Raw genomic sequence first — 18,472 nt, forward strand, 5'->3', positions numbered from 1 at the left:
TAAACATTCCTTTGAAATTACTGACATAATATACTTCCCTGTTTAAAGTGAATTTAAGCGGTAATAATTAACTTTTGGCATTTTCACCCTCTGAAGCACAGAACTCTGGCTCCTACGATAAGGTTCTGAGTATGACCTGCTGGCCACCACAATTTTCCCTGCAGCAGAAAATATATGATTAGCAATCAGTACAACTACCAGACACTGAGGCTTGTGAAGTCAGCATTATAAAAAGAGACAGGTAGGAGAACCAAAATCTGTTAAAATTTTGCAAGGAAAAACAAATCATTCATTGATTTCCATCCATCCATCTTTACAAACTCAACATTGTAACATACCCTTCAATACGATGAGGTGTGCAAATTCCTCCCCAAAAGTGTGTGCTAGTAACAGGTCAGAAAACGTGTGACTTATTTCAGTCCAGGAGTTGTCCTTTTATCCAAAGGCTGGGAGCAGTGCAGAGGGGCACTACATGATCTTCAGGTCCAAAATGGTTCTATTTCCGTGTCATCCCATGCCTCAGTGTCTCTCTCCCTGAATCAGTTCCTCTGTCTTAACTGAATCAAGACTCCAGTTTCAGTTTGAAAGATGAAGCATGCTGAGAATCAGCACTGTGTAAAGTATTTGCAGACAAAACCAAGCCCAAGTTGGCTCTTTCTAGATGTAAGTTTCTCCCATCATTCTCCAGTTTCGAGGACCAGCCCTTCTGGCACTGCTCTTCCGCTTTCTCTTTTCTGTTTCACTTCTTCTTCTCTCACCCTTCCCCAGAATGTTCCTCTCCTTTTGTTAACTTGGTCTCTCCAACTTTCCTCAGCTCTCCTGCATCCAAATCTTGTCCCTCCAACTTCCTCTGGAAGTGTCTCAGTGACCCAAACTATTCCTTGTGAAGAAACCTGTCAAAAATTCACCTCTCCCAGAAAGGCTGGTCTTGAGGAAGCAAAATGCTAAGGCTACTTGGCTACTCAACAACTGTAGTGACTGTGGCCTCTACTGGCACAAGGCAGGATAGACATTCTCCTGCACAAACACTGAGTCAGGAGGGACTGGATACCAGAGACTCAAAAATAAATAGGGTAATAAACCCTCCTTTAAGATCATGATCTATCTAAGCTACAAACTTCACAAACAGACTTTTACACTAGTCCCACTTGTATCTGTCTAAACAAGGCTTGCACAAGTCACAACCCTTCTTTAATCCTGTAGGTGGAGAGCATGCACAAGTGCCTATGCTTCTGTAGAGAAGAAAACCAACCACTTCTGTTTGTTTGTTTGCGGCTGATTTCCTTCTGGCACAGCTCTACATTACCATAGATTACACAGCTATGCAATCTGCATTACGCAGTAACACTGAAGGTGTATACTGCAGATAGCAAGGAGTAACTAATATCCAAGTTGCATAAAGCCCACCCACTTTGCCCAAGACTTTCAAACTGCTACCTTAAAATACACCACAGGAGATCAGGCAGAAACATCCAACAACACTGCTGAATGGCAGCTGCAATTACAGTGATAAGCTTACCCCACCTTCCACCTTTGGGCTTGTGCTGACAGAGTACCGCTGCACACCCCACGTATTACAGTGTTCAAGCCATACAAACACAACCCTCAGCACACCCAACCAAAATATTCACACTGAATAGTAAATATAAATCACGGTAGTGTAAACTGTGTTTGAACAAACATGATCAGTGAGGGAGACTTTATCAGTTTTTCCTATTTCACGAGTGGTGGATCCCTCTCCCCAGGTAACTCAAGGCAGAACTCAGCTCAGACTCTTCTGACTGCTTTTACTTACATACGATTACACTTGAGATTACCCACACAGAAGTCTCTACAGAGAAAGCAAGACGACACAATGATGTTCTCTGTCCACCAAACTTAAAAATGAAAGAACCCACAAAACAAGGTCAAAATTATGTTTACTCTGTAGTGATAAAAATTCCACTGTCACCCAAACATACAAGAGTGCACCAAGTACGAGCAGTAATTTTGAGCCAGAAACTTTGTGATTCTACTACAGTATGTTATAAATTCTACTAAAAGGTAAACCATTTTCTGTTTTGTGGCACAGATGTGACTTCAAGCGTGGCAGCTCAGAAGACTCAAAATGTGATGGGTCACATACTATCATGATAAAAAAACAACCATTACGTTTTGGCAACTGGCTGCATTTCAATGCTGTGTACGATGCAAAGCTCCCCTCCTACAAATCCTGAAGAGTACAAGCTAAAAATTGCATTCAACAGCACTACACAGCCCTCTTTCAAATCTTCACCCTAAATTACAGTTATTAATCATCTACAACAACCAGTGTTTTGCTGAAGTTTCACCTCAGCTTAAAGCATGAGGTATTTAAAACCCACAGACTAAAGCAGTGCCCAAACGTGCAGGGGCCAGTCCAAAACAAAGATAAGGCTTACCCCAGTACATTATTTTTACCTCTCCAAGCTCTCAAAAAGAAGTATGAATTTAATGCAGTAACAAACAGGAAGGGCACAGGCATACGTAATAAATACTCATAACAAAACAGCGTGACAAATTTCAGTTAACTCACAAAATGCTCTATTACAAACTTAAGCAAAGAGCTCTGTTTCTCATGTGGCTGCATTTTAGATCTTAAAACAGGAAATGATAATCAGAAAATTTAATGCTTAAGATAGTTATTCAATTTGATAAACCTATACAGATACGCTACTGAATATCATATTGCACAGTGTGCAAATCTTCTACCCTAACTCTTCTTCCAGAAGTGATGGGCGAATGACAGTTCACAAGGTTTCACAAAGGAAATACTATGTAGCATCTTGGCTTTAATCAGTTTTGGAAAGATTTCGTGGTACATGAGGTTTAAATTAGCCATTAGATTGTACCAGTGTGCATCATGTAACAAACTACTGATCTCAGTACTTGACTAGTTCTCCATTAAGTAAAACATAATTTAAATTAAGATGAAAGTCCTTTTCCACTTACTAATTAAGCTTTCTCCTCTTCCTTCCCACCTTTGTCTTTCTCTGTGAATATACCTAGTGGATTTGAAGGTGGGATTTGAAATTGACAGCCTGCAAACTAAATCACAATGAGCCTAAACCAGACTGCTAACAATCTTGGACTAGATATAGAAAGCTACCTGCAACCCTCCTGCTGTCAGAAAAAACACTTTTGTATCTGTAATCTTTGCAGGTACAAAAACATTTAACATGACTGAAGCATGTTTCTCCAGCCCTGATATATAGATGATGTAATTAGCTAGCACATGGATTGTTTTAATTGCATCTCCTCCAGTTTCCCAGGATGGAAAAAAAATTATGACACTTTGTCTTGAAGCTAACAGTTCCTCAGGATTCTGGATACCTGCCTTAAAACAGGTCGTGTGGTGAATTGCATTTAAGTGAAATGCACTGATAAAAGGATGTATTTCAAAAGCCTCCGTATTCCTGTGAAGGAGGAGGGTCTCTAGGTATTGGGAATATAAGTTTTCTTGTTAAGGTATATGCTGGTAGGGGCATCTGCTTCTTTGTGCCTAAGCGGTCAACACGTCTGGCCACATCTTCATTAACTTCTGTAAGAATCGACAAAATATCTTCACCCCTAGAGACATAAGGAGAGCAAAAGCAAAAATAAAAAATAGTTATTAACAAGCAGAAGGCACTCCATTGAACACCTCCCAGATCACCTAGAAGGTACAGTACAAACATTTAAAACACAAAAACCAGATCCTTTCCTCCAAATTTCTCCTCTTTTGTTCTCAAGTCATATGAAAAACAAAAGACCTTTTCTTCCTGGCTTGCTTGATTTAACCAGTAAAGAAAAATAATGGATTAAAGTATTTTTACCTAAATCCAGTCAAGAAACAGACGTTTCTGCCTTAAAGATAGGAGGTTTAGAGAATTTTACAGTAAACTTCACATCCCTCAGATTATCTCTATGGCACTAGCAGGGTTAATATTTTACTGTGTTTATGTGGCAGTGGGAAGGGAGGAGTAGCTACAGGGGTGGCTTTTGCGAGAAGCTGCTAGAAGCTTCCCCTGTGTCCAACAGAACCAATGCCAGCTGGCTCCAAGGCAAACCCACCTGCAATAGTGGTAGCATCTCCATGAGAACACATTTAAGAAGTGGAAAGAACTACTGAGCAGCAGCAATTGCAGCTGGAGAGAGCAGCAAGAATATGTGAGAGCAACAGCTCTGCACACTTCAAGATCAGTGCAGAAGGAGGGGAGGAGGCTCTCCAGGCACCAGAGCTGGGATTCCCCTGCAGCCCCTGGGGAAGTCTGTGGTGAGGCAGGCTGTGCCCATGCAGCCCATGGAGGTTAATGGGAGAGCAGATATCCACCTGCAGCCCATGGAGGAACCCACACCAGAGCAGGTGGGTGCCCAATAGAGACTGTTTCCATGGGAAGCCTGCACTGGAGCAGGCTCCTGGCAGGACCTGTGGATCCATGTTCAGAGGAGCCCAGGCTCGAGCAGGTTTGCTGGCAGGACTTGTGAAGGCGTGGGGGACCCACATGGGAGCAGTCTGCTGCTGAAGGACTGCACTCATGGAAGGGACCTATGCTGGAACAGTTCCTGAAGAACTGCAGCCATTGGAGAAGCTTGTGGAACACTGTCTCCTGTGGGAGGGATCCCACATTAGATCAGAGGAAGAGTGTGATGAGTCCTCAACTTGAGGGAGAAGCAGCAGCAGAAAAAAGATGAACTGACTGCATCCCCATTCTCTGTCCCCCTGCACTGCTGCAGGACAGGCGAGAGAATTCAGGAGTGAAGGTAAGCCCAGGGAGAAGGGAGAGGGGAGGGATTAAGGTCTGGTTTAATTTTTTGGTATCCAATTCTGCTCTGATTGGCAATAAATCAGATCTAATTTCACTTAAGCTGAGTCTGTTTTGCCTGTGGCTGTAATTTGTGAATTGATTTCCCCCTGTCCTTATCTCAACTTATGAACCTCTAATTATACTTTCTCTCCCCTGTACCACTGATAGAGTGGCTTTGGTAAGCACCTGGTGTCCAGCCAGGGTCAATCCACCACAAATGTAACTTTATCAGCGCAAGCAAACAAATCATCAGTTTAAGTAATACTGTCCACCTCAGAACACGGGTTAGAGTTCCTATGTGAATTTCCCTTTGGAGTTAAAGAGAAGGGCGAAGTTCCTCCCAATTCTTCATGGAAGAGCTAAGCAAAGTATTTACCTTGGTACCAACAGCTGTAGCTTGCTACATAGGGCCTGAATATACCAAGCACCCTGTTGAATATGCCGGAAGGAGACATATCCATCAATTGTGGCCATGCCTAAGAGGAAATCAGCCTCTTCAGGAATACTTTCAGAAGGAGAAAAGCTCTGTTGCATGGAAGACGAGTCTGGAATTCGTGCATCAGTTTTAACAGGGACAGCACACTGTATCTCTTTACCCTGGCATGCTTGGATAAAGAACAGTTTGGGTTTTTCTGCCAGCTGTGGACACTGTGTTGCAGTGAAGTAGGACATGATTGTGCGGATCGATACAAGCTCCTCATCTTTCCCATAGACTGCTCCTGACTCTCCATGAGATAGAATACAACATATAAAACAGTCCCTGTCTTTGTGATCTTGCAACTGCTGCCAAGTTTGCATGAGTTCTTTAATCTTCTGAGATGTCAGATCTGTGTAAGTCCTCACATCCAGACCTAGCCATGTGAATACTCTCTCCAGTTCCTCTGTAATTTAAAATAAAGATAAAAGGAGAAACTGAGGCACTAGTAAACAATTTTATAAAGTCACTATGCAAATTAATATGAACCAGGAAAGACCTTACACCTTCTGCAGATTCACCCTTACACTATATAAAGGGTATGTGTGTGTGTATATATATATATATATATATATATATATATATATATAAAACCTTTAGGATCAACTAAAGGTGTTATATATATATATATATATATATATATATATATAACCTTTAGGATCAACTAAAGGTTAACAGGAATAAAAAAAGATGGCATCAGCTCAGAGTTCCTGGGTTTTTCTAGAAAAGTTTCAGAAAATATAATGACATTTTACAGTGTATAATGACATACTAAGTGAGCTCACAAATGACACCGGAAAATATGAGGAGTCCCCCCATCACAGTTTCAGTTAAAATTCTTCAAAACCTTCCTCACATCATTACTTTCCAGTTGCAGTTTAGTGAAACTAATATTAGAGTTTCATACACAATAGATAAATAAAAGGAACAGAATAAGAAGTACGCACAGAGTTGCTTGATTATGGAATTTTGCATTATATGATGTAGAACGATGGCTTTAGTTTTAGTTCCTTATTATATAGATAAAGGGTAAGTAAAGAGATTCTCAAAATTATTCAAGAATGATCCAACTGCGTCAGAAACTGTAGTTACTTTTCCTTTAACCCTTTCTCCCCTAGGATACACAAATGACAAATTAACATATATCATTTTACTCTTTCAGAATATTAACTAAAATACAGACAATAAAAAAACAGAGCAATATTTGACTCGCATGGCAAAACAGAGACTCATCTTCCAAAAATCACACTTCAGTAACTTACCAGCATCTTTGAAAGAACCCTTCCTTTCACTAAGAGACTTATCGAATTTAACATTATTAATAACAAGACAAAATCCTCTGTGTGGTCCATCCATCTTGTAGTTTTTCATCTTCTGTAGAAAGGAGAGGAAAAAAAGCTTACAGCCTCAATTAATTTATTCAACTTACTCCTATTTCCTTAATACGCCTCAAAATTGGCATCCAAAAATTAGAGGCACCTAAAACTGTACGCTACTTTTGAAAAGCTGCAACTCAATGATGCGTTCTTGTGTGAAAAGACATGGGTGAAACCTTGAGCACACTCTGTCACCATACTATCAAAGTGCAGAGGAAGGGTTTGGCAGCTGGGTTGGTCATCTGTATGGAAAAGGGAGGATCCAGCAGCCAACTCTGCAGTCTGAACTGGTGATGGGGACAGAAGTCCCCAATGTTTCAAAGGTCATGACAATGTTTTAACTTCAGATGGCAGAGGGCTCACAATGAACCTGTATAATGTTAGACATCTGAGTTGTTTTTTTCAAAAGCAACCATGAATACGTGGAGATGGTGGCTCACACTGATCCAATGGAAAGGCATACAAGCAGAACAGAGGTCACACAAGTGCATAAACATGCTACGCTACCAGTTTTGCTAAGACTTAAAAAGCCACTTCCCACTCTTAAGAAAGAACATTTTAGAAACTGAAAAGTCACCAGAACTTCAATGACCATCACCATCTCTTCAAGTTCAACCTCGGACTGAAATCAAAAACTTTCACCACTCCAGTTCCTTTCTGCTCACTAAAGAGCAAAGCACACCTGCTTTTGTGCATTTTAGTAGAACAAAATGAAGGTAGCACTCCAAGCTCCTGCAACAGCAGGAACAAGTACCTTTGCTACAGAAGTCTAAAAAGCAGTTGATGAAAAGATATGTTACAGCACAGAACTTCAAAAAATTAAATGACTATAAACCACCACAGCAACTTACTTCCTCAATATCCATGCCAGAGAAAAAAGCTAGGGAGAGAATTCAGTGGTTACACTGCTGTGCAAGGTTAATGAGTGTACACAAGGCTTCTAAGAAGGGATCTCACAGAAGAGGTATTTTCTGCTGTACCTATGTTTTACTGAGGAAGATTGTTATAAGCCTGCAGTAGCTTACTAAAAACTCTTGCCTTCCCTTATTCTTCTCACAAGGTCTTTGCATACTACCCCTTGTGACTTAATTTCAAGATGTTCTGAAGCTTTTTCTAAGCCAGATTCAGAAAGAGAACTGTGAAGCTACGTTTTTGTCTTGCCCATTCTGCTGCCATCTCCAAAATGCACAACCTAAGAAAATGCCACTGTTTTGCCTGTAGCAGGAAGACAAGCAGGTGCACTAATGTGTGGATAATGTCAAAGGTATTATGCCTGTTTTGCCTCCACCACACCTTCCAATACTGGTAAATTTCTGGTCTCCAAGGTTAAAATATTCTCTGACACATTCCAGTTGACCAGACAATTCAAAAAACTTCATGAGACACACACATATCTCACGTGTCCTTGCATGATCAATGTCATTACACACCTAGACCTCACACACCCAGGTATTCAAAAAGAGAAAGATTTAAGAGATTGTCTCAAACCTTGGATTCACTTTCTGCATTGCTGAGTCCTCCAGGTGGCTCCACCCTTATTTCAGAGAAGCCTTGGGTAAGACATGCTTCTTTGTTATCTAGAAAAAAAACAAACAAACCCATCAAACCAAAACAGCACAGATATTTATGAAGAGAAATCCAATATTGGTGGATGTAGCAAAAATGAGTTTAGCTATTGTACTGTATTTTTTGTATTTGAAATACTGTTTCATTGAAAGGAATAATTCCTCCATACATGATAGCATCATCATGTCCAAAGGACCTAATCTGAACATGTCTCCAGTTATTTTTTTTATATATATTATTTTTGTGACAAAGGCAAGGTTTCTATTTGTATTGGCATTGTGGAACAAAAGCATCCATGGTATAAGGATAGACTCTGAGACATTCAAATTAATTTTTCATTTGCAAATCAGCTTAGAAATTAACTGTCTTGTAAGAAGGATCTGCAGTGTAAACTAATGAAGCTCCCACTAGAGATATGCTTTGTTCTGTTTTGTTCCCAAAGCACTGATACCAACTCTCAGACTGACTTTCAGAGCAAGGCTGCACTGACACAGCTTAAAAGAGGATAAGAGTTGACAGACATTGTACTGCTACACTTTGCAGCTGGTCTATTTGATGTGGAGTCACAAAGATGAATGCAAACTACTCACTGTTATTTGTACAGAATCTTTTCAGGGAGCTGATCCAAAAATGTAATTTTATTTATTGCTGCTTCATTTACTTCTCCTTCTGAATGCCCTAAAATGCTTGTTTCCCTTTGTACAATTCATACTCTAATTAATGCGGTCAAAACCATCCATCTTTAACATGCAACAATCCCAAGCTCATCAAAGTAACAATCCACGCAGCAAAAAAAGTTACAGGTGAAGACCTGCACCCAAAAAATTAACATCACAGTTTTATAAACAATCGGAGTGTCCCGTTCTCTTGTCCTCCCAGCCATATTTAAACAAAAAACTTGGTTTTTGTTTTCAGGAAAGAAATAATCTCTTTGCTTCTAATCAGACCACCGTTATTTCACTTTCCAGAAAACGCATTAGTTTCTAGTAAGTGACTGGCAAAATACAAAGGATTTGCCAATTTTCTCCTGCCTCTTTTCTCTAAGAACTGAAATCCTTCACATCTATATGTGCAGGAAGCAAAACAGCCTTCCAAGAAGACAGCAGAGTAAGTGCGTTGCATTTATCCAAATGCTAGAAATTTCCCAGAGAAAGTAAAGGGATGCAACATTATGTAAAGAAAATAAAAACAAAACATACTTTCAGAAATCCTTACCATTGATATTGGAACCGATAGACTTGATCGAGGTCTCCTGTATTTTGAATATGGGGAATATCATGTTAAAAATCCTTATTATATGTAACAAGTTTTCATCGCAATTTTAGCAAAATAGGCTTAATACAAAGCTTTTTAAGTAGAGAGTAGGAAAAATACTGAATTCCTAAGAACAGTAAAGCATTTAATAATGAAATTACAAAAGAATTCCCAATTACAGCAAATCTCACAAAGGTGGAAATAACTATGTTTTTTTTCTGAAAGATAAAGGAAAACAGCAAAGAATTTTCTTTCACTTCCAAATGATTCTCTCACTCTAGGTATATGCAGTCACTATAAACAAAATGAAAGTCCCAACATGGTCCTATAAAAATTGTCTTGGATAGTGAATTCTATAAAAATATAGAATTCATAGAATTCTATAAACTGTTCTAAGTAGAAACATCTTCTAACAGTAAAGTGTCAATGGTTTATTATACAGCATGGAAAAAAATGTATGAGTTCTCATCATTTGAAGGACAAATCAAATACAATCATCAGGATTATGGAAACACTCACTTATTCTTTTAAAATTCTTTTAAATCTATGCTTCCTTAATAAAACTACATTTATTTTCTTACTGTGCCAAGTGCCACGCATGAAGGCTTCCCCAAACCCTGGGGACATGTAGAGCAAATACAGCTCAAAGCAGAAGTAATGCAAACCCTTCTAATATGAAACAGCCTGCTTTCCTCAGCTCTTGTCTACTAGAACTTCACTGCTGGGAGGTATCCTTAGAAAGATCACTGGGTTTCCTCATCCACAGCTGGACTGACACCCCCTCCTTTCCTCTCCTTTTCCCCAAAAAAGACATCAGTTATAGCCCTGGTAAATTTCCCAGTGTGATTCCTCATGTTGCAAGAACGGTTTAACTGATAGGACCGGTACACTGAAAAACTGGGAGTAGTAATGCTGACCCTAAGTCAAGGACTTCTCAGTTTCCCATGCTCTTCCATGGGATGGGACACAAGAAGCTGGGAGGGAGCACCGCCAGGATAGGTGAGCTGAACCAGCCAAAGGAGTATTCCCTAGCCTAGAACATCAAGTTCAGTATATAAACTGGGGAGAGCTGGCTGGGGAGTTCTTGTTCATGAACCGGCTGGGCATCAGTCAGCAGGTGGTGGGCAATCGTATTGTGCATCAGTAGTTTTTCTCGGGTTTTATTCCTCTCTCTTTTTCCTGTTATTATTGTTATTTCCATTTATTTCAATTATTAAACTGTTCTTAACCTATTAGTTTTACATTTGCCTGATTCTCCTCCCCATTCCACAAAGCAAGGGGGAGAGGAGGGAGCAAGTGGCTTTGTGGTACTTAGCTGCCAGCTGGGGTTAAACCACAACACAGCACCAACTGACTAACCCATTCTCTAGAAGGCCCCATCTAGCTTTTGCTCTCAATCATCTCTCTTTCTAACATCATCCCACCCCCCCAGCTGCACATGACCAATAGTGGTTTTGGCTTCCACTATTTCATATTATATGCAACTGTATTTCTTACGTGCTGAAAAAAATACGCTTTTTCCATTCCTAAACTAAGTAAGAAGATTTAGCAAAAACACAGCCAGTATGGTTTCAAAATTAGGGCAAAAAAAAAACCCAACCCCTTAAACCACTAAAACCCAAGCTTGCAATATGTAGTGCAGTGTACCTCTGAGAAAGGGAATACTTTGATATCTCCAGTGTGAGACAGTGAAATTTCCTCAATGGGCAGAGTGTTCTCCTGCTGAGGCAGAGACACTAAGAGCAGAAAGAGACAAAAAGAGAGAAGACAAGTGCCTTCTAGTTAAACCAGTATGAATCTGCACATTAGGCAAAGGTGTACCAATGCTTACTGAGAGATATATTAAAATAGAAAGCAACTTTGAAATATGCTCAGAAAGCACATGGGAATGGAACTCACAAAACACTTGGTGCTGTTGCATCTATTGGGGTGCAAGTAGCTTTGTATTTCCCAGAACTTGCTTCCCAGTGCTTAAATAAATAGAACATTTTCCCCAGTATGCTTATAGTCACTTCAGGATGCTAAATGAAGGAATATTACAAACTGCAGTATAATCCCTGATAATACGTATCACACATTTAATAACAGAGCCTACCACTTCAAATACACATGCACACAGTGTGCTTCACTGTCTTATTAGCAGGCAACTGCCTTGTTGTAGTGCATATTCTTAAATCATTTCAATACTATTCATAGGGAAATGGAGAAGTGCAACAGAACTATAAATAGATTTTCAGTTTTCCAGCCTGTTCTGTATGTGCTGGACTGCTCTATTGGGCCTCAGATATTCCAGTATGTTGCTACAGGAATTCAGGTAGGAAGTAAAACAGGCTAGAGACTGTTAAGACAAATTTGTGCTTGAAGATGTGTGATCCCTCTCTAGCTCCTGTTCCAGCAATCCAAACATAGGATCTTGAGGTTCAGCTGCCCAAGCCCTTCTAGTACTTCCTGCATTCTAGCAAATGTACTTCCCGACTCTGAATTTCTCACCTTTTGCCCTTTTGTAGCAGTTTACTCTTTCCAGGAGATTGGGTGAAACATGCATACAGACTTCCTCCAGTATCTGTACATTGTTCTCAGTTAAAAGGCTCTGTTTTTCCAATAAAATCAGCAATTCCAGAGCAGACTGACAGCCAGAAAGAAAGAATTTGGTTATTGCTCCTTAGAACTCAAAACCTACACTATTATATACTTTGCTTCCTACGAACAATGTCCAAAGGGTCAGTTTTACATCACTGTAGAAGGTGGAAATATTGCTCCATGGAAAGCTACTGGCTGTGTTATTATTTGATATGGTCTTGTTCAAACAGATTCACCCGAACCATTTTAATGACTCTTGGCTTTAAGAAGGCTTCATTGCTGGGAAATGGTACTAAAGACATACAGACATGAATCTCCTTTGCAGATGGCTCAAGTCGGGCGAAGATTTGATTTGCCACCCTTCTATGATCTGTGGATTGTCAGTGACTGACCTTGGCACAAACCACCAAATTCCATATTTATCTGTCAACAGAAACCTCCTTGCTAACCCTATAAATACTGACCAGCCTAGCTGCAGATTATGCCCTATTCCACCAAATACTTTTCTCTTCATCCTTTTCCTCCTATTTCCCCCCTGCTTCTTCCATTCTCACCATATACATATTTGTCTCTCTTCACATACCAGAGTTACCCGTCGCTTTGGAAGACAGTTTTTCAGGAGGAATATGATATCCTTCAACATGTCACTGGTAATGTTCTCTGACAATTCATACAGCATCTGCCTGTAACAGAGATCCAGTAAGATAAAAGCAGAACAGAAGATGGTATAGAAACTAAAAGCTATCTGAGAATTTAAAAATGGAAAGGGAAAAGTGTGGCATAGATGGAATGGAGAGAGTGGAATCCTGCAGCAAGCTTACCTGTAAGGAGACACTCTTCCCTTCTCATGCAGACATTCCTGCACTTTCTCCTTGGTATAACCAAGTTTCTTGAGCAAGGAATGACATTTAATTGTGTATAAGAGTTCAGCTAGTAGGAAAGTATCTTTCTCGTTCAGATATTCTTCAGCCATGAGAAGCTCAAAGATGTCCACTGCTGACTTCACCCTTTCTAGTTTTCTGAAGGGGAGAAAGTCAGTACAGAGAAATTTTAAAGCTGCTACATCTTCAGCCACCAGACTTTCATCAATGAACAGAAGCTGCTGATGGAACTTCAAACTGACATCATCCATGTTGCTGGAACCAATGGTCTCCCTAACAGAAAGCAGAAAGCAAATGCTAGTAATACTAGAATCTTCAATATAATAATCCTTGTAATAAGATTTCATCCAACACCAGTGTGGATGAAATTCTCTGAGGAGTTCCCTTTCAAATAAATTTGAAACTTTCTTCTCCAAACACACGACAACAACAAAGACCAGATTTGGTCTTTGAATAACCCAGCTCTAAATTGGAAGTCAGCCCTGCTCCAAGCAGAAAGCTGGGCTACATGACCTCAAGAGGTCCGTAGGTTCTATTGTTTCCTTCAAACATCTCCCATGCTTATATCTTTGCTTCTTTCCATTGTAGGTGGAAAGAGTCCTTGCAGTTACTTTATTACAGCTCTTAGTGGAGAGAGCACGGTGGTTCACACTTGTTCCTTGATGTGCAGTCCAAGGGCTCATTATTCTCGGGCTGTAGCGGGGAGGTGTTCCTCTGTTACAAGGCTAACACCCAAGAAGGCTCCACACCATGAAGCTGCGGAGCATCCAAATATTCCCAGTCACATCTTGCTACCAGACAGTATTTCACCTTTGGCATAGGAATACCATAAAGACTCCCTTATAAGTATGTGAACAAAAACCTAACAGCATTCAGCACTCAGTTTTAGGATTCCTTGGTTCTGTCAAACCTTGTTTTCATAATTGGGCATCTGGACTCGGGGATTATATTTTCTATATGCCTCTGAACACAAAAATGCAACAATCTCTTCTATATCCCCAAGTCACAAGTCAGAGCCTGTGCACCGAAAAAATGATAGACTGCTTTTCCTGTACTTGGTCTCCCATAGCTCAATAATTGTTCTTCACATTCCTTCTCTACTCATATGAACTCCCATGTGTAGTTACACCCTCTTCACTTAAGCTGCTATCAGAAAGGTTCAGATCTCAGCCTGTTAGCTTGTCCTGGGTTCGGCAGTAGCAGTCATGTTTCTCCTTCATGGTAGCTGGTGCAGTGCTGTGTTTTGACTTCCAGCCTGGGAACAGTGTTGGTGAAACCGATGTTTTTGGTTGTTGCTAAGTGATGTTTACCCTGACCAAGGACTTTGTGAGGCTCATGCTCTGCCAGGGAGGAGGGGAAGCTGTGAGGAAGCAGAGATGGGGTGCCTGACCCGGGCTAGCCAGGGAGGTATTCCATACCACAGCACGTCATGCCCGGGGTGGGGGGTAACTGGGAGTTACCCAGAAGGACAGGGGCTTCCGGGTGGGACTCGTTTCTTGGCCGGTGGTATTGTATTCTCTTCCCTTGTTATTTTCTCTTATCATTGTTGTAGTTGGTAGTAGCGGTGGTGATTTGTGTTGTACATTGGTTGCTGGACTGTTCTTGTCTCAACCCGTAGGAGTTGCACCCTTTCGATCCTCCTCCCCGTTCCTCCGGGAGCGGGGAAGGGGAGAGCCCCGGTGGGGGGGGGGCCTTGATGGTTGTCAGCCCAGCACCACTCACTGGGAGTGAGTGAACAAGTTGCCTGACTGGGTTTAAACCACGACATAGCTATAACCAGAAATTATGTAACTTCACAGTAAATCAGACTTTAAATTTGTTTAGCTAAAAGCTACTTCAAAACCCTATTCACATGCTTTAATGAACTACATTTAGTAAAATAACTTAAGTTGCATTGATCCTTGCCTAAACAAGCCTATATAATCCAGGTACAAACTGAATTATGACTGTCCTGGGTTCAGCTGTAGCAGCCATTTTTCTCCTTCTTTGTAGCTGGCGCAGTGCTGTGTTTTCAACTTTAGCATTAAAACAGTGCTGACAGCAACAACTAAAAACATGTGTTTTGTAATGTTTAGTAAGTAATGTTGTTAAGTAATTTTTACTCTGACCAAAGGCTTTTTCAGTCTTGTGCTCTGCCAGTGAGGAGTGGCGCAGGAAGCTGGGAGAGACAGGACACCTTACCCAAACTAGCCAAAGGGATATTCCATACCACAGCACATCATACCCAGTATATAAACTGGGGGGAGTTACATGGAAGGCCCAGATCGCTGCTCTTGTCGGGCTGGGTCAGCAGGTGGTGAGCAATTGCATTCTTCCCTTGTTATTTCCCTTACCATCATTATTACTGGTGGTAGCAGTAGTGGTTTGTGTTATACCTTAGTTACTGGACTGTTCTTATCTCAACCCGTGCAAGTTACATTCTTTCCATTTTCCTCCCCCTTCCTCACAGAGTGGGGGGAGAAAGAAGGGGGAGAGTGAGCAAGAGGCTGAATGGCTCTGAGTTACTGGCTGGGCTTTGTACATGACAACGACAATTGAGAATTTAGAGTAAATTACTGCAGTTGAGTCAAAAAAAAAAAAGTTTTAAGAAAACAGGGGCAAGTTTCATTGTAATTTTATAGTTATTTCATTGTCAAATCAAACTGAAGCAAGATCCAGCACTAACACCAAGCTGTGTGGTTTGGTTGATACACTGGAAGGGAAGGAATGCCATCCAGAGGGACTCTGACACACTTGTGAGGTGGGCTGATGCCAGCCTTATGAAGTTTAACCATGCCAAGTGCAAGGTCCTGTGTCTGGGGCGGAGCAATCCCAGGCACAGCTACAGGTTGGGCAGAGAAGAGATTCAGAGCAGCCCTGCGGAGAAGGACTTGGGGGTGTTGGTTGATGAGAAAATGATCATGAGCCAGCTTTGGTGTGCGCTTGCAGCCCAGAAAGCCAACCCTATCCTGGGCTGCATCAAAAGAAGCGTGACCAGCAGGTTGACAGAAGTGATCCTGCCCCTCTACTTTGCTCTTGTGAGACCTCACTTGGAGTATTGTGTGCAGTTCTAGTGTCCTCAACATAAAAAGGACATGGAACTATTGGAACAAGTCCAGAAGAGGGCCACGAGGATGATGAGGCGACTGGAGCAGCTCCCATATGAAGACAGGCTGAGAAAGTCTGGAGAAGGCTGCGTGAAAACCTCATAGCAGCCTTCCAGTATCTGAAAGAGGCCTATAAGGATGCTGGGGAAGGACTCTTCATTAGGGACTGTAGTGACAGGGCAAGGGGTAATGGGTTCAAACTTAATCAGGGGAAGTTCAGATTTGATGTCAGGAGAAAGTTCTTTACTGTAAGGGTGGTGAGGCACTGGAATGGGTTGCCCGGGGAGGTTGTGGATGCTCCATCCCTGGCAGTGTTCAGGGCCAGGTTGGACACCCAGGTTGGGTGACATAGTTCAGTGTGAGGTGTCCCTGCCCATGGCAGGGGGGTTGGAACTTGATGCTCTTAAGGTCCTTTCCAACCCTAGCTATTCTATGATTCTAATTCCTTTAAAAGAGTTTCCAAGTCTGTGTTGCTGCCATTCTTGGAAAGAGATTTTCATTTCAAACATTGAAATACCCTTGTACATGTGCTGCGTTTACTAGCCGTCTGTAACCTCTCTTCCCCAGCTCTGCACTGAGGGCAGGCTGGGCTGGCCCTCTCTCCCAGCACTACAATGAAAAGAAACACTGCTCACTCGCCTGCACATCCCCTGCTCAGCTTACTATTACACTATTCTTAGAACACTCTACCAATTCATGCATTTGTAAAACACACGGTAAAAAAAAAAAAACGACGACAGAGTCCTAAAGCAAAGAAACAATCAATCAATCCCTATTCCAGTAAAACAACTTGATGCTAAGTACTAACACACACAGGGCCCAAGACCTACCTGCTCCCTAGGTTTGCCGCGGCTCACCCTAGTATTTACATGTAGAGCTAGCAGGACATTAGCGGACAGAACATTAACACGCAGAAAAATGATGTATCAGCGTTTCCAATTCATGTTCCGCAATATACCCAGGAAAGAAAAATCACACAAAATAAGTAATAAGGATTCTGAGAGTTACTGGCTTTTTTTTTTTTGTTTAAAGTTTGACTGATTGGGGCACTCCCAGGCAAAAATATTTCAAAATATATTAAAAAAACCAAACCCAACCCAAACAAAAAAAACAACCCGAAAACATAAACTAAGGGGCACAAGGAATCCTGAAGCCCAGCCCCACAACCAAGGGGAGCAGGTGGCTCCGGCCCCGCGGGCAGCACAGAGGCAGACACGCAATACCGGATGGAAGTGGCGAGGTTTTGGATTCGGGAGCTGAAACCTTCCTTCATTCCCTCTCCACTTCAGTCCCCCCTTCTTACCTCCTACGTGAATTTAGACAGACACCGTTCCCTCTCCCAGCAGCGACTCTAGGGGCGGCGCTCAGCAGTTCCCAGTTTATTTCCCGGCCAGTCGGCGGTGCATACCGAAGTGCTGAGTCATGATCCCGGCACTCCCTGCGGAGCGGCGCTAAACTCTACGCTCTGCCGAAACCGGGATTGTCCGCGCCACCAACCCGGGGCCGTGCAGGAAGGAGGCGGCATCCCGGTGCAGGGGGCGGGAAGTGGGACAGCGTCCATCTGGGAAAGGAGTTGGGAGAGCGTCCGCGAAGGGTTACACATCGCTGCGGTGGCTGGCCGGGCTCGGGCTCCCTCTCCCTCTCTCCCGCTCACGGGCAACCGGCCGGGCCCCTCGGAGCACTCGCCCTCAGGGATTGTGAGGTGCCTGCCCGCCCCCCGGCCGAAGAACTTCTCCAGGTAGTCTGAAAAATAGCCACGGACACCGTTTCCGGGACGAAACCAGCAACGCTTTCGCCATGAAGCCATTTTAAAGCACGCTACGTGGCACAAAAAGGCCCCGACAAAAACCCCGACAAAAACCCGTTTCTGGCAGAGGTTTTTTTCACCGACAGGCAGCTTGAGAGTACTGCGTGCATGAGAGGCCTTCAGTGCTGTTTTTATGCGGGTGTGTCCCCTCCACTGCCCTGCTGCAGAGTAAAGGGAGGAAGAGGAAGGTGAGGAGTGCAGTATAGCTGGCTCCTCGGAGCTTTCACCATTTCCAGCGTCCATCTGTATCCTGCCATACCCTCGGGTCAATGGAGCCAGAACAGTAATGGAGTCTCCTTGCTTTTGCCGAAGAGCTCCTGTCCAACACACCAACAATGGCCGAGTTGTCTGTTGAAAATAAAAGGCTTGCTGTCCTTTATTCAGTCAGCTCATTTTTATAGAGCTGTAAAACTTCACAGACAAACTTAACGAGCTGTAGAGGTCTACAAGATGAGTTGACCAAGAATTTCAGAGTTGTACTGTGACCTAAGAGACAGGGACAGCCAGTCTGACTGCATGCAGAAGTTTTCTTCAGAAACTCAGCCTGAAATACAGCATTTATAATTTAGTAGTAACAGCACCAGTTTTTCTAAATCATGCTGTTTTAGTAATGGCACCGATTCAAATCACATTTATGATCAC

At 42.2% G+C, this 18,472-nt stretch overlaps 1 protein-coding gene across 2 annotated transcripts; it reads right to left on the reverse strand.

Moving 5' to 3' along the window:
* Window positions 1–1,769: 1,769 nt before the first annotated feature.
* Window positions 1,770–17,662, reverse strand: LOC133270772 (caspase-10-like). 2 transcript variants are annotated; one of them, XM_061456264.1, is made up of 11 exons: window positions 17,327–17,662; window positions 12,878–13,210; window positions 12,640–12,739; window positions 11,967–12,102; window positions 11,124–11,212; window positions 9,438–9,474; window positions 8,145–8,233; window positions 6,543–6,654; window positions 5,402–5,686; window positions 5,182–5,281; window positions 1,770–3,588 (listed from the first exon to the last, which is right to left on the reverse strand). In XM_061456264.1, the coding sequence occupies exons 2-11, from the start codon at window positions 13,186–13,188 to the stop codon at window positions 3,417–3,419; spliced, it is 1,431 nt and encodes a 476-aa protein (XP_061312248.1). In that variant the 5' UTR covers window positions 13,189–13,210; window positions 17,327–17,662; the 3' UTR covers window positions 1,770–3,416. The 2 variants fall into 2 exon arrangements, with proteins under 2 accessions (XP_061312248.1, XP_061312240.1); XM_061456256.1 differs by having other exon boundaries at window positions 5,182–5,686; window positions 17,327–17,660.
* Between the last annotated feature and the right edge of the window lie 810 nt (window positions 17,663–18,472).

The sequence above is a fragment of the Pezoporus flaviventris genome, unplaced genomic scaffold, assembly GCF_033815535.1.
Source record: "Pezoporus flaviventris isolate CSIRO_AGI_PZ_B2104156 unplaced genomic scaffold, CSIRO_AGI_Pfla_v1 ptg000001l, whole genome shotgun sequence".
Lineage (NCBI taxonomy): Eukaryota > Metazoa > Chordata > Aves > Psittaciformes > Psittacidae > Pezoporus > Pezoporus flaviventris.